At 34.2% G+C, this 17033-nt stretch overlaps 1 protein-coding gene across 1 annotated transcript in view; it reads right to left on the bottom strand.

Annotated features, from left to right (window-relative positions):
* The window catches only part of LOC148944899 (uncharacterized), a 65712-nt gene that overhangs the window by 27570 nt on the left and 21109 nt on the right, over nucleotides 1–17033 (bottom strand). The window contains exon 4 of the mRNA XM_089098890.1: nucleotides 5438–5717. Coding sequence (XP_088955016.1) covers nucleotides 5438–5717 — 280 coding nt within the window. The remainder of the gene's footprint in view (nucleotides 1–5437; nucleotides 5718–17033) is intronic.

Here is a 17033-nt window from a genome sequence, read left to right on the forward strand (position 1 = left end):
AGCGTTGTCGTTTCAAAACGAGCTCATTCGATTAGAAATTGAAAGGCCTAGTGCTCTTTTTAATAATCAAAAGTGATTCGAAGGCTTGAAGTGTTTATATTAAAGGTCGATGTGGGTATAATGTATTATTTTTGTTGTTGTTGTTGTTTAGACCAGGGCACTTCGTATCGAAGGAGTTGTCGTCGGAACTTCGAAAAGGGTTTATTCAATTGAAAATAGAAAGGGCTGATGTCCTTTTTAATAGTCGAAAGTGATTGGAGGGCAACTAATCCCCCTTCCAATCCCACCCTCCCACGCTCACCCTCCCATGCCCACCGTTCCACGCCCACCCTCCCATTTGCCCATTATGTTTAAAGACTAGATGTTGCCTTAAGATTAAATCAAAATGCACTGTGATAATGCTTATTCCCAATAAGGCATCTGAGCAGTATCCCAAGAAAGACTGAGGGTATTATGTTCAACCTTTCGTGGCTATTTCTGCTCTTAAAATTTAACCAAATCAAAATAGCGTAAGTGTATCCAAGCTATCGACGAAAGTAAACAGATTTTTTTGCGAATGGTATCAAGTTTTCCATTTCAGGTCAACTAGAGGAGGTATCAAACTAAATTAAACAGTACTGTTTGTGTCCAGATCTTTAAAATTGAGCATGTTGTTAAAAATTGCTGAAAATTTTTCTCCAGTATACAAATAGCAGGCCAAACTATAAAGTCTTAAAAAGCGAAAAGATTTAAAGTATCATTTTCTTTTTCCCTGAAAAGACTATGTCAATATAAAACGAACAGAAATTAATTTTCTCTAAACTCCACGTTTAGAGAAGAATAGGAGCTTTTTTTCTAATTCTTAGACTGAAATTTTAAGAATTGGGCGAAAAGAAAATCGCCTTGGTTGAATAAAAAAGTCATAAAGAGTCTTAGCAATGAAGAAAACATTGAATAGTATGGTAAATCTAAGGTCTATTGTTTTCCACTTCATAAAAACACTGTATTGGTCAGAATAAGCCAAAAAAAGGCCATCACACGCTTTTTTGTAAGACAAAGATTTTGAATTTCTTAGAGAAACTTTATTTGAGAACTAAATTGAATTCAAGACTTTTAAACGCGGTAAAACGTATATATTATGAATCAGAGAAAAATGGGATTTAAAACCAGCTACTAGTCAAGCAGATAAGGTTTAGTCCCCAAAAGTAGTGTCAGACCCCTTAGAATCTCCTCTGCTGTGAGCCAATTGTGATTGTGCTCTGATTTATGGTGAGTGACAGCTCATTTGAAATGTCTCATCTGTCTGATGATAGCACTCCACTTTTTGACAAGAATAGGAACCTTCTTCTTATTGACCTTATAGATGGAATTTGAAGTCTAAGATAAGAAAATCGCGATAAGAAAATCGCCCTGGTTAAATAAGAAAGTCACAAAGAGTTGTAGCAATGAAGAAAATATTGAATTCCATGATAATTCTAAGTTTTATTGTTTTTCACTTCATAAAAACACTGTATAGGACATAATAAGCCAAAGCAAGGCCATCGCACGCTTTTTTGTAAGACCAGAATTTTAAATTTCTTAGAAAAACTTTATTTGGGAAGTAAATTGAATTCAAGACTATTAAACGCGGTAAGACGTATATCTTATGAATCAGAGAAAAACAACCTATAAAAATGAGCTACTAGTCAAGCAGATATGGTTTAGTCCCAAAAAGTAGTGTCTGGCTCCTTAGAATCTCCTCTTAAACAAATAAGAAGAACAACAGGGAAATTTCCCTGTTGTTCTTCTTATTTGTTTATGATGGAAAGGCAGTGTGGTCTTCGTCGCTATTTGAGAATCTCCTCTGCTATGAGCCAATTGTGATTGTGCTTCGATTTGTTGAGAGTGATAGCTCATTTGAAACGTCTCATCTGTCTGATGATAGCACTCCACGTTTTGACAAGAATAGGAACCTTTTCTAATTCTTCAACCTTATAGATGGAATTTTAAGACATGGGCAATAAAAAATTGCCCTGGTTAAATAAAAAATTCAAAAAGTGCTGTAGCAATGAATAAAATATTGAATTTTATGATAAATACAAGGGATATTGTTTTTCACTTAGTAAAAATACTGTATAGGGAATAATAAGCCAAAGTAAGGCCATGGCACAATTTTTTGTAAGACAGGGATTTTGAATTTCTTAGAAAAACTTAATTTGTGAACTAAACTGAATCCAAAACTTTGAAATGCAGTAAAACATACATAATATGAATCAGAGAAAAAGGGACTTTCAAATGAGCTACTAGTCGAGCAGATATGGTTTAATTCTCGAGAAGAATATCTCGCCCCTTAGCATCTCCACTGTTCTAAAGTAATTGTGCTGGAGTATTTTTAATAGTCCTTTAGGTTATAGGAGATAAAATCTGACAACAATGTAATCAAATTAAAGGATTGAACGAGCAGCGAGGGATGTTTTCTTTAAAATTTAGCAACACTGAACATAGGGCGACAGCCAGACCGATGGGCGATGGGCTATTACTTCAGGCTGGTACTTATTCCTAGCCTTAGTGACTTAGTATTCTTAACATTGATTTTCAAACGAATTCTAGCACCCTGAACTCTTAAAACCTCTAAAAGTTTATTCATTTTGCTCACACTTTCATTTAGAATGCTGAAATCATCAGCATAATCTTATTCCAGGAGACTTTTTCCTTCCCATTTGATTCCTTGGTCTCCCATTGCCTTTCCTGTACTCCTTAAGACAAAGTACATCATAATAATCTATATAAAGGGGATAGAAAACAACCCTGCTGAACTTCTGATTTAATACAAAACCAGCTGATAACCTCATTTCCTACCTAAACTGCAGCAGTGATGTTCTCTAACAAAGCACTAATCACTTTAATGTATTTGTCTGGTATACCATACATGGATAAAACCTCTACTAAGGCTCTTCTATCAACAGAATTGAACGCTACAGACACCAGACTAATGCCTCGATAATTACCACATTCACTTTTATCACCTTTCTTACAAAGTGGCTTAATTAAGGTTTTCCTAAAATCGTTAGGTAGTTCCCCTTTTTCAAAAATTATATTCATAATCTTCAGTAGCTTATTTCTAACCTCAGAGCCCCCATATTTAAGAAACTCATTTACCACCCTATCAGCACCTGGAGCCTAATTATCTTTTAACCCCTTTAGTACTGTCACTAATTCTTCCTCACAAAACAAATCTTCCGTCACATCTAAGGTATCACAAACTTTTTCATTTTCCTCTATACCTTTTCCTGCAACTCTATCAGATAGTTGAAACTTTTGTTTTTGAAGCACTGAACTTTTTCATGCCTCGGGTTTTTCTATTTTTGAAGCATGCCTCAGGAAGGTATCCAAAGAGGAAGAAAGACAAATGAAAACAGTTCTGTAGGAGAATTCAGGTAATTCTTACCAATTTTAAATGAAAACAAGCTTAGTTTATAATACTATTTATCGTACCTACACAAGAAATTATCTTTTATTTAAATTTCCATTCATGTCTGAATAATGAGCGGCTTTTTATTTCGAGACAGGTCAAATAAATCCCTAAGCCTAAAGGCAGATTTCTGTTGAGCTAGCAAAATTCTCCGCAAGCATGTCGGTATTCAAATCTGTCTACTTAGTTAACTTTTTGTGTCGAAGTTACTTTCCTGGAGCTACTTTATCCAGGAAAGTGCAACTAAATTTAATTTTTTTTAAACAAAGAATCGTTCTTCTTAAAAAAAAAAAATAAAAAAAGAAATTACGCTATGTTTTGATTTTCTTTTTCCACTTTATATTTATTTTTTCCTTCAATTCTTGTATGGCTTCTTAGTCCAGCTCCTTAATAAGGTTTGAGGTGTCTTAGCTCCCCTAGATTGGATGTGATACGAAAACTATATAAAAAAAAAAGTTTTCAACTGAAACTAAGGACCAACATTAAAACTTAAAACAAAAAAGAATTATTCCGTATAAATAAAAGAGGTCATGGCAGTGTTGTTTCTAAATTAAATTTTACCAACCAAGTGTAAATCTTTAGTTGTCGCATTTCTAAGTATACTACCAGTGTCAGTGTCCGTTTTATATTCATATCCAAAAGCCATACCTCTCAATTTCTCTTAGGACATTGGAGTCATCAACATGACTTGTATATAACTTGCATAATTTGAAAGATTGTTGCTTGTGCTCACCAAAGTTCCATTTATGCACACACTGATTTGTCTCAACAAATTCTGTCGTAACAATTTTCGTACGATAGCCCCTCGGTTGCACTTGGTTCTTCATTGTTAGATTTTTTGACAATGAAATGCAAATCTATAAATGCAGGAGTCAAATCTATAAAATAATCTTCACTGGAATAAATTTGAATATATAAGTTTTTAGAGAGCGGTTGTTGCGGGTAAAATTGTTCATAGTAGCCACGTTTTACACTCAATTCAACATTTTCTAAATTGAAAAGATTTAGAGATGAGTTGACTGAAGGATAAGCTTCTTTATGTGGTACATATGCCATTTCTAGGAAAATAAATCCTTTTTCGATCTAACAATTTCTAATTTCATTTTCGTGTTTGACAAGAGCGATGTTTTCCGCTTGCAGGTTGAGTTGAGACTGATGAGTGATGAGATATTCCTCGGCCTTTTTAAACTTTTTCTGCTCTGCCGTGATTTCAATCGGTCGCCAAGGGATCGCTTGCTGGGCCTGACATTTTTGTGAAACACTTTCTTTAAAATCCTTCCCAGACTCCCAACCATGTAGTGTAGAGGACACAAAATCCGTGGCAACCGGTGCAATATATTTTTTAGCCAGGGGTAATGCAAAGTGAAATAATCTCGCAAACCAATTGCCGAGACCGTAACCGGAAATGGAAGAACGACCCCAGTAATAGTCCATTCTATGGCCAGTTGTCTTGGTCCAAGAGAAGCAACATAGTACTCAATATCAGGACAAACAAAAGTATTTTTCTATTAGCCATCTCACTGAATGCCTTCAAAATGACATGTAATTACAGCCAAACCCTTTGTTATTGCTAGTGGATCGCCCAAATCACTTCTTTTTGTTAACTGACAGAGCTCCAAATACCAAGTGTTGACTGGAAGGCATTGAAGGTGCTTAATATTGTAGTAGTAAATTTGTTAATGAGTGTTTTTTGTTCAAGAACACGCAGGAAGGGGATATTGGTATTACCAACTCTCGATGTCTCGCCAAAGGATGCGGAAAGAAATATAGAATTGTCAGAAGAGAAGCCCGGTGAATAGTCTGCAAAAATAACGTGTTCTATACCACTGATTATATTTAGTTTAAAACCAAGAACATCTCTCAGATTAGCATCGAGATGAATCATTTCATTCTCAGCTGGAGAGCTAATGTAAATTCTCCTCTGTTCTATTGAATAGTTAAATTTGAAGGCAACATTTTTCTGAGCAGAGATTTTTTTGTTGACAGCACGACAAAAATCAGTCATACCACCATAATCCTTGTACTTCAAAGTGAGATGCGGGTATAAATCATAGTTAAGGGATTTTATCCATTCCTCTTCCTTGCCATACACTGCCCAATCGTTTGGTCTTACTTCTATATCACACGTACAATCCTTTCTCAATGTATCATAAGTATTTTTAAGATTACAATCAACAAGAGCAACTTTATACGTTCCCTCAGATTTGATGGCTGGGGAGAATCTTGTCCAAAAATCGCTTGTTTTATTCAAATCTTCATAGAGGGGTTTAGAGCTGGGTTGCCACCCCTAGGGATTTATCACTATTTCTAGTGATTGTTTTAAGTTGGGTAGTGATTTTCTTCTAGCTAATGTCTTATAGTAATTTTTGCTCTAAAGCTAGTGATTTTTCCCGTTATAGCGTTTAGGCTCATGACATAATGGAATAAATCATACAAAAAGCAAAATTAATAAAAAACGGAAAAAAGTGACTCACAACAGTTCGTAATATGTTCCAGATTAGTTTTATACAAATGTAACGCCTTTGAAACTTCCGATTTCCCACCATACGTCTATATCAGATATGGACCCCAGGTCGTTCTCATCAAGATAACAGGCGAAGCTGGCTAATCGCAAAATTGCAAAAACGTTCTATACTTCCTATTTCACAATATTTGCCCGGGTCGAATTTTTGTCTCCATGTTTATTTTTTTTTTCTCTGTAGTCTATCTGTTCTAAATTAGAAATTCTTCTATTAAAACCTTTGAAAGTGGAGTGAATGGTGGATTTGAATACACTCTATACATCTACAAATAAAACAGAAAAGGAGATACTGAAAAATAAGAAGGTAGGTATACATTAAATATAATGTTCAATGAAAATGAAATCATTGAAAAAGAAAATACAACTTAGTGCAATTATAGTAGGATTTTTAATATAACTAGATAGAATAAATCGTTTGAAGTTTGATGATTGACGTCGGTTGGCAGTAAAGGGGGGTATCTACTCTGGGAATTGTCTAATGATTTTAATCTTTACTTCTAAAATATAATCAAAACTTTAATAATCCTCCAAATTCTCTTATTTGTATTTAAAACACCTAATAAGCGCAGACAACGTCATATTCTTTAATTTTTGGGATTTGTGTGCTAACATATCGAACAGTTTGTGGTAACGAACTGTAAGAATGGAGCAACAGGGCTGAATAGCAACCGAAACTCTAGAAACTGAATTTTTATATCAATTGATATATCATCGGCTTACTGTGTTGATTCCAAATAAATAAGACCCATTTACCTTAGTTTTACCCATAAAGGGCTAAGAAACTGAAAATTTGCCTAGTTTTTAAAAGAGGAAGGAAACACCCACAAAAAAGTCAAAGAGTTTTAACAAAAATCAAACCATTAGATTTGGCATATCACACAACCCTACTGTAGAGCTTTCGAGCATCTACCTACAAAAGTGTTGTATTTTCTATTACATGCCAGAAGAAAAATCATGGATGCATGTTGATTTGTTGGTTTTTTTTTCAGGGGTGATCGTATTAAATCAACGGTCTCAGAACAGCGGGAGAGGGCTCATTTGTACGGAAATTAAAATTTCTGGTGTCTCTTTCATTTGACCAAAAATATCAGACGGCTACTAGCCTCCCTCACACGTCACTTTTTTCCCCAAAAATTGTCCGATCAAACATTTGAAATAACCATTTTGTTTAGCATAGTTAAAAACTTACAAAACTATACCTTAAGATTTAACATGACCGACACAGCCCCAAGAATAGGTCTGGGGATGAAAGTATAGTAAGGATAATTTGATAAGGATAATAAGGGTAACGTACGATCTATGAAAACCAGTTTTATAGCCAGTTTTATAACGGGTGACAGAATACACTGGAGTTCTATAACTTGGGCTATATATTTGCACATTAGGACGGTGGGGGTAAGGTTAGGCTAAGTTGACTTCTCTGGTCTTTAGGTCTGAGAGATAAATATTAATATTCTATCGAAGCCATAATAGTTTAACTAGGAACACCTTAGATATATTTTCAGAACTTCATACGAGATCAAGACAGATTGAATATATTTAACGCGGGAAATGGATTCTTGGGAATTTCAAATGTGACAGCGCAGGGATGCCGAAACAAAGGAACAGGCAGGAACTACTTTAAGGGATTATTTGGGCGAAAACAAATCAATCAACATTTTAGGGATTTTTTGGGTGAAACAGTTTGAGACATTTTAGAGGATGATTTGGGCACTTTTTTTCATACTTTTTTTGCGCACTTGAGACAAAGAAGGGCCCCCTTCCCCCGAGCCCCCAAGGGCCCCCCCCCCAATTTTTTTGCCCCCCCCCCTTTTTAATACTTCTTTTGCGCACTTGACACACAGAAGGGCCCCATCCCCCCCCCCCCAAATTTTGGGCCCCTCCAATCATTAGTGTTTTCTCGTGGTTTACCTTGTCACTGTTACATTCTCTTGACGTTTCAAAGTTCATTTTGGATTTTTTTTTTTCGTTAAAATGTAAGAGTTGGAATATTTCAATAGTGTTTTTCGTGGCTTACCTTGTCACTGTTACATTCTGAGGATGTTTCAAAGTTCATTTTGGATTACATTTGTCGAAATGTAAGAGTTGGAATATTTCAGTAGTGTTTTCTCGTCATTTACCTTGTCACTGTTACATTCTCTTGACGTTTAAAAGTTCATTTTGGATTTTTTTTTCATTGAAATGTAAGAGTTGGAATATTTCAGTAGTGTTTTCTCGTGGTTTACCTTGTCACTGTTACATTCTCTTGATGTTTCGAAGTTCATTTTAGATTTTTTTTTTCCTTGAAATGTAAGAGTTGGAATATTTCAGTAGTATTTTGTCGTGGTTTGCCTTGTCACTGTTACATTCTCTTGATGTTTCAAAGTCTATTTTGGATTTCTTTCTTTGAAATGTAATAGTTGAAATATTTCAGTAGCGTTTTATCGTGGATTACCTTGTCACTGTTACATTCTCTTGACGTTTCAAAGTTAATTTTAGATTTTTTTTTCGTTGAAATGAAAGAGTTGGGATATTTCAGTAGTTTTTTGTCGTGGTTTACCTTGTCACTGTTACATTCTATTGATATTTAAAAGTTCATTTTGGATTTTTTCTTTCGTTGAAATGTAAGAGTTGGAATGTTTCAGTAGTGTTTGTCGTGGTTTACCTTGTCACTATTACATTCTCTTGATGTTTCAGAGTTCATTTTGGATTTTTTTTTCGTCGAAATTTAAGAGTTGGAATTGTCACTGTTACATTCTCTTGATGCTTCAAAGTTCATTTTGTTTTTTTTTTCGTTGAAATGTAAGAGTTGGAATGGTCACTGTTACATTCTCTTGATTTTTCAAAGTTCATTTCGGATTTTTTTTCGTTGATTAAATAAAAAAAACAAGTTTTTTAAACTGAAAGTAAGGAGCGACATTAAAACTTAAAACGAACAGAAATTATTCCGTATATGAAAGGGGCTGTCCCCTCCTCAACCCCGCGCGCTTTACGCAAAATTTTTTTTTTTTTTTAAAAAAAAAAGTTGTGAGACAGAGTCAAACTTTAGCGGAAAGCGCGAGGCGTTGAGGAGGTGACAGTCTCTTTCATATACAGAATAATTTCTGTTCGTTTTAAGTTTTAATGTCGCTCCTTACTTTCAGTTTAAAAAACTTGTTTTTTTATTTAATTTTTGAACGTTTTTGAACAAATACAGGTTTTGATCTTGGCTCACCGTTCATGAATAATTAAAACAAAATTTTCATATTAATTTACTTTTATTTAGTTAAATGGCTTTCTCGAACCTTGTTTAATTTTATTTAAGAACGTTTTTATTAGTAATAAATATACGTAACTTACGAATTAACTTACGTAACGAACTTCTATATTCATATATTTTTAATACGTTTATTAGGGGGTTCGCCCCCTAGTCAATACCTTGCTCTTTAAGCGAAAGTTCAAATTTTGTTCCAATTCTTTAGAAATGACCGCTTAATCACAAAGGCCGTTAATTAGAATAAATAGCTCTTATGAAAGTATTAAAAAATCTTTGGCTTAAAGAGAGAGGCATTGACTACGGGGTGAACCCAATTATATATGTAATATTTTCTGTTCGTTTAAAGTTTCAACGTTGCTGCTGTTGCAGTTGAAATACTTGTTTTTTTTATATTAAATTTATGATCTTTTTTTAAATAATGCTGGGAAGTCCGGCGTCCCCTTCATAGCAATGTCCCTTCCCCCATGAAAACTTCCTTCATGGAAAGATCCTCCCACATAACCCCTGACCCCCCCCCTACCAGGAAAAATCTCCCCTGAAAACGTCTGTATAATTCCAAATAACCAATACTATATGTTAACATTGGGTAAAGTTCATAACTTTCAGCCCTCCTCCCGGGAAGTTCGGGGGATTGAGTCATCCTAAAAGACATACTTATAATATTTTCGAACATGCTGAACAAAATGGCTACCTCAAAATTTTGATCAGGTGACTCTGGGAAAAAAATGAGCGTGGGAGGGGGCCTAGTTGCCCTCCATTTTTTTTGGTCACTTAAAAAGGGCACTAGAACTTTCAATTTCCATTCCAATAAGCCCTCCCACGATATCCTAGGACAACTGGTCCAATACGATCACCCCTGGGAAAAAAAACAACAAATACACACGCACCCGTAATCTTTCTTCTCGCAAAAAATGCAAAATTCTCCATTTTTGCAGATGTGAGCTTGAAACCTCCACAGTAGGGTTCTCTGATACGCGGAATCTGATGGTGTGATTTTCATTAAGTTTCTATAACTTTTAGGGGTCTTTACCCCCTTTTTCAAAAATCAGCCAAATTTTCTCAGGCGCCTAACTTTTTATGGGTTGGATTAAACTTGATGAAACTTATATATTTGAAATCAGCATTAAAATGTGATTCTTTTGATGTATCTATTTGTATCAAAATACCGTTTTCTAGAGTTTCGGTTACCATTGAGCCGGGTCGCTCCTTACTTACAGTTCGTTACCACGAACTGTTTGAAATGTAAGAGTTGGAATATTTCAGTAGTGTTTTGTCGTGGTTTATCTTGTCACTGTTACATTCTCTTGATGTTTCAAAGTTCATTTTGGATTACATTCGTTGAAATGTAAGAGTTTGCATATTTCACTAGTGTTTTTTTCATGTTTTACCTTGTCACTGTTACATTCTCTTGATGTTTCAAAGTTCATTTTAGATTTTTTTTTTTTCCTTGAAATGTAAGAGTTGGCATATTTCAGTACTGTTTTCTCGTGGTTTACCTTGTCACTGTTACATTCTGTTGATGGTTCAAAGGTCATTTTGGATTTTTTTTTTTCGTTGAAATATAAGAGTAGGAATTGTCACTGTTACATTCTCTTGATTTTTCAAAGTTGATTTTGGATTTTTTTCGTTGAAATGTAAGAGTTGGAATATTTGTCGTGGTTTACCTTGTCACTGTTACATTCTCTTGATGTTTCAAAGTTCATTTTGGATTATATTCGTTGAAATGTAAGAGTTGGCATATTTCACTAGTGTTTTTTTCGTGGTTTACCTGTCCTTGTTACATTCTCATGGTGATGCAAAATTCATTTTAGATTTTTTTTTTCCTTGAAATGTAAGAGTTGGAATATTTCAGTAGTGTTTTGTCGTGGTTTACCTTGCTACTGTTACAATCTCTTGATCTTTCAAAGTTCATTTTGGATTTTTTTTCCTTGAAATATAAGAGTTGGAATATTTAAGTAGTGTTTTGTCTTGGTTTACCTTGTCACTGTCACATTCTCTTGATGTTTCAAAGTTCATTTTGGATTTTTATAGTTGAAATGTAAGAGTTGGAATATTTCAGTAGTGTTTGTCGTGGTTTACCTTGTCACTCTTACATTCTCTTGATGTTTCAAAGTTTATTTTCGATTTCATTCGTTGAGATGTAAGAGTTGGCATATTTCAGTACTGTTTTCTCGTGGTTTACCTTGTCACTGTTACATTCTGAAGATGTTTCAAAGTTCATTTTGGATTTTTTTTTTCATTGAAATGTAAGAGTTGGAATATTTGAGTAGTGTTTTGTCATGGTTTACTTTGTCACTGTTACATTCTCTTGATCTTTCAAAGTTAATTTTGAATTTCTTTTTCCTTGCAATTTAAGAGTTGGAACATTTCAGTAGTATTTTTCGTGGTTTACCTTGTCACTATTACATTCTCTTGATGTTTCAAAGTTCATTTTGGATTTTTTTTACGTTAAATGTAAGAGTTGGATTATTTCAGTAGTGTTCTGTCGTGATTTACCTTATCACTGTTACATTCTCATGATATTTCAAAGTTATTTTGGATATTTTTTTCGTTGAAATATAAGAGTTGGAATATTTCAGTAGTGTTTCGTCGTGGTTTACCTTGTCACTGTTACATTCTCTTGATGTTTCTAAGTTCATTTTAGATTTTTTTTTCCTTGAAATAAAAGAGTTGGGATATTTCAGTAGTGTTTTGTCGTGGTTTACCTTGTCACTGTTACATTCTCTTGATATTTAAAAGTTCAATTTTGATTTTTTTTTCGTTGAAATGTAAGAGTTGGAATTTTTCAGTAGTGTTTGTCGTGGTTTACCTTGTCACTATTACATTCTCTTGATGTTTCAAAGTTCATTTTAGATTTTTTTTTTTTCGTTGAAATGTAAGAGTCGGAATTGTCACTGTTACATTCTCTTGATGTTTCAAAGTTCATTTTGGATTTTTTTTCCTTGAAGTGTAAGAGTTGGAATATTTAAGTAGTATTTCGTCATGGTGTACCTTGTCACTGTTACATTCTCTTGATTTTTCAAAGTTGATTTTGGATATTTTTTTACGTGAAATGTAAGAGTTGGAAAAATTTCAGTAGTGTTTTGTCGTGATTTACCTTATCACTGTTACATTCTCATGATATTTCAAAGTTATTTTGGATTTTTTTTTTCGTTGAAATATATGACACCTGCTCACACACACAGTCATAGTGAGAGATATATGCAAAAAGTTGGGTTAATTTAGGTTCACTTAGAGTGGTGCACCACTCTAAGTAAACAAGTTAAACGATTATGTGACAAGGTAAACCATTTGAAACATCAAGAGAATGTAACAGTGACAAGGTAAACCACAATAAAACACTACTGAAATATTCCAACTCTTACATTTTAGCAAATAAAAATTCAAAATTAAATTTGAAACATCAAGATAATTTAACAGTGATAAGTTAAACCACAACAAAAAAATTACTGAAATATTCCAACTCTTACATTTCAACATAAAAAAATCTAAAATGACCTTGAAACATCAAGAGAATGTAACAGTGACAAGATAAACCATGAGAAAAAACTACTAAAATATTCCAACTCTTGCATTTCAACGAAAAAAAATCCAAAATGAACTTTAAAACATCAAGAGAATGTAACCGTGATATGGTAAACCACAACAAAACCCTACTGAAATATTCCAACTCTTACACATCAACGAAAAAAAACAATTCAAAATGAACTTTGAAACATCAAGATAATGTAACAGTGACAGGGTAAACCACGACAAAAAACTACTGGAATATTCCAACTCTTGCATTTCAAGGGAAAAAAAATCTAAAATGACCTTTGAAACATCAAGAGAATGTAACAATGACAAGATGAACCATGACAAAACACTAGTGAAATATGCCAACTCTTACATTTCAACGAATGAAATCCAAAATGAACTTTGAAACATCAAGAGAATGTAACAGTGACAAGGTAAACCACGACAAAACACTAGTGTAATATGCCAACTCTTACATTTCAACTAATGAAATCAAAAATGAACTTTGAAACATCAAGAGAATGTAACAGTGACAAGGTAAACCACGACGAAACACTACTAAAATATTCCAACTCTTACATTTCAACGAAAAAAAATACAAAATGTACTTCGAAACATTAAGAGAATGTAACAGTGACAAGGTAAACCACGACAAAACACTACTGAAATATTCCAACTCTTGCATTTCAAAGAAAAAAAAATCCAAAATGAACTTTAAAACATCAAGAGAATGTAACAGTGACATGGTAAACCACTACAAAACACTACTGAAATATTCCAACTCTTACATATCAACGAAAAAAACAATTCAAAATGAACTTTGAAACATCAGAAATGTAACAGTGACAGGGTAAGCCACGACAAAACACTACTGAAATATTCCAACTCTTACATTTCAAGGAAAAAAAAAATCTAAAATGAACTTTGAAACATCAAGAGAATGTAACAGTGACAAGGTAAACCACGACAAACACTACAGAAATATTCCAACTCTTACATTTCAACGAAAAAAATTCAAAATGAACTTTGAAACATCAAGAGAATGTAACAGTGACAAGGTAAACCACGACAAAACACTACTGAAATAATCTAACTCTTACATTTCAAGGCAAAAAAGATCTAAAATGAACTTTGAAACATCAAGCGAATGTAACAGTGACAAGGTAAACCAAGACAAAACACTAGTGAAATATGCCAACTCTTACATTTCAACGAATCTTATCCAAAATGAACTTTGAAACATCAAGAGAATGTAGCAGTGACAAGATAAACCATGACAAAATTCTATTGAAATATGCCAACTCTTCCATTTCAACGAATGTAATCCAAAATGAACTTTTAAACATCAAGAGAATGTAACAGTGACAAGGTAAACCACGATGAAACACTACTGAAATATTCCAACTCTAGCATTTCAACGAAAAAAAATCCCAAATGAACTTTGAAACATCAAGAGAATGTAACAGTGACAAGGTCAACCACGATGAAACACTGCTGAAATATTCCAACTCTTGCATTTCAACGAAAAAAAAAATCCAAAATGAACTTTAAAAAATCAAGAGAATGTAGCAGTGACAATTCCAACTCTTACATTTCAAAGAACAAAAATCCAAAATGAACTTTGAAACATCAAGAGAATGTAACAGTGACAAGGTCAACCACGACAAACACTACTGAAATATTCCAACTCTTACATTTCCACGAAAAAAAAATCCAAAATGAACTTTGAAACATCAAAAGAATGTGACAATGACAAGGTAAACCACGACAAAACACTACTGAAATATTCCAACTCTTAAATTTCAAGGAAAAAAATCTAAAATGAACTTTGAAACATCAAGAGGATGTAACAGTGACAAGGTAAACCACGACAAAACACTACTGAAATATTCCAACTCTTACATTTCAACGAAAAAAATCCAAAATGAACTTTGAAACATCAAGAGAATGTAACAGTGACAATTCCAACTCTTATATTTCAACGAAAAAAAAATCTAAAATGAAATTTGAAGCATCAAGAGAATGTAACAGAGAAAAGGTAAACCACGAGAAAACAGTACTGAAATATGCCAACTCTTGCATTTTAATGTAAAAAAAAATCCAAAATGAACTTTGAAACATCAAGAGAATGTAACAGTGACAAGGTAAACCACGACAAAACACTACTGAAATATTCCAACTCTTACATTTCAATGAAAAAAAATCTAAAACGAGCTTTGAAACATCAAGAGAATGTACAGTTACAAGGTAAACCACGACAAAACACCACTGAAATAATCCAAATCTTGCATTTCAATGAAATTAAAATCCAAAATGAACTTTGAAACATCAAGAGAATGTAACAGTGACAAGGTAAACCACGACAAAACACTACTGAAATATTCCAACTCTTACATTTCAAGGAAAAAAATCTAAAATGAACTTTGAAACATCTTCAGAATGTAACAGTGACAAGGTAAACCACGACAAAACGCTACTGAAATAATCCAACTTTTACATTTCAATGAAAACAAAAATCCAAAATGAACTTTGAAACGTCAAGAGAATGTAACAGTGACAAGGTAAACCACGACAAACACTACTGAAATATTCCAACTCTTAGATTTCAACGAGAAAAAAAAATCCAAAATGAACTTTAAAGCATCAAGAGAATGTAATAGTGACAACGTAAACCACGACCAAACACTAATGGTGGGATGGGCCCAAAAAGTTGGGGTGGGGGGAGGGGGCCCTTCTTTGTCTCAAGTGCGCAAAAAAAAGTATTAAGAAAAGGGGGGCAAAAAAAGTTGGGGCGAGGGCCTTTGGGGGACCGGGGGGAGGGGGGCCCTTCTGTGTCTCAAGTGCGCAAAAAACAGTATTAAAAAACGGGTCAAAAAGTTTGGGGAGGGGGCCCTTCTGTGTCTCAAGAATGCAAAAAAAAGTATTTAAAAAATGGGGGGAGGGGGGCAAAAAAAGTGGGTGGGAGGGGGCCCTTGGGGGGCCCTTCTGTGTCTCAAGTGCGCAAATAAAAGTATTAAAAATGGGGGGAGATGGGGGGGTCCTTGGGGGTTTGGGTAGGGGACCTTACAACACTGTTCAAATGGAACTTGTATATTATAACAACCACAGAGTTTCACCCCAAATCATCCTCTAAAATGTCTCAAACTGTTTCACCCACAAAATCCCTAAAATGTTGATTAATTTCTTTTCGTCCAAATAATCCCTAAAAGTAATTCCTGCGTGTTCCTTTGTTTCGGCATCCCTGCGCTGTCACATTTGAAATTCCCAAGAAACCATTTCCTGCGTAAAATATATTTAATCTGTCTTGATCTCGTATGAATTTCTGAAAATAAATCTAATGTGTTCCTACTTACACTATTATGGCTTCGATAGAATATTAATATTTATCTCTCAGACCTAAAGACCATAGAAGCCATATTTAAAAATAGAATATTAATTAATCTCTCAGACCTAAAGACCAGCGAAGCCATATTTAAAAATGAAATCCCCTAGAATCGATAATTCCCTTCGATTATGTAAATCAGTTTCTCAGAAATCTATTCCCCTTTGATTATGTAAATCAATTTCCCAGAAATTATTTCCCTTAGTGGATCAATAAACCATGCATAAATTATGTGTAAGTCGTATATATTGGGTCCCTCCTACTGAAGTCATTTGTGAATTATTAAATAGGTAGCTTTGGCTGACCGTCTCAAAGACAAAGAAAAGTTCATTATTAACGCGATTCTCGACATAGTTCATTTTAGTTCATTATTAACACGATTCTTGAGGACACCGGTTAGTTTGCTTTGAATAGTAATGGAATAGTGTCTCACCATGGATGTTCAAGAATCTTTTCAGATTTTTGGAAGGGCTACAACACAACTGACGCGGAACAAGCAGATTTTGCTCATTTGAAAGTGAACCACAAAAATAATTTTGTCGACCCAGAAGCGACCGACGCTACCCAAAAAGTAGAGAGCGTATGGGCTTCCGCAAAGTAGAGAATTTAACGGCACTGAGGTACATCCCACCATCATTTATATTCATGCTTAGTGGAGTACATATGGCTGGTGGCAGTAAGGGCAGAAGGCCGCGTTCATTTTAACGCGATTCTTGAGGATATTTCTGCGTTCTGGGAGCATATTTCAAGGTTGTAGTTTTCACAATTTTGCTAATAAAGTATTCTATTTTCATCATATTTCTTTTCGTTACGTTAAATAGATTTGGTTAGGTTAAAGTAGGCTTGCTTAGGCTACACATTTAAAATATGCTATGCTTTAAACCCCCCCCCCCCCCGCCCCCTAAAGTGCAAATATATAGCCCAAACTCGTTTCTAAACTATTATATTT

Source organism: Artemia sp. Qi Xiang Cuo, chromosome 13 (genome assembly GCF_049724085.1).
Source record: "Artemia sp. Qi Xiang Cuo chromosome 13, ASM4972408v1, whole genome shotgun sequence".
Taxonomy (NCBI): Eukaryota; Metazoa; Arthropoda; class Branchiopoda; order Anostraca; family Artemiidae; genus Artemia; species Artemia sp. Qi Xiang Cuo.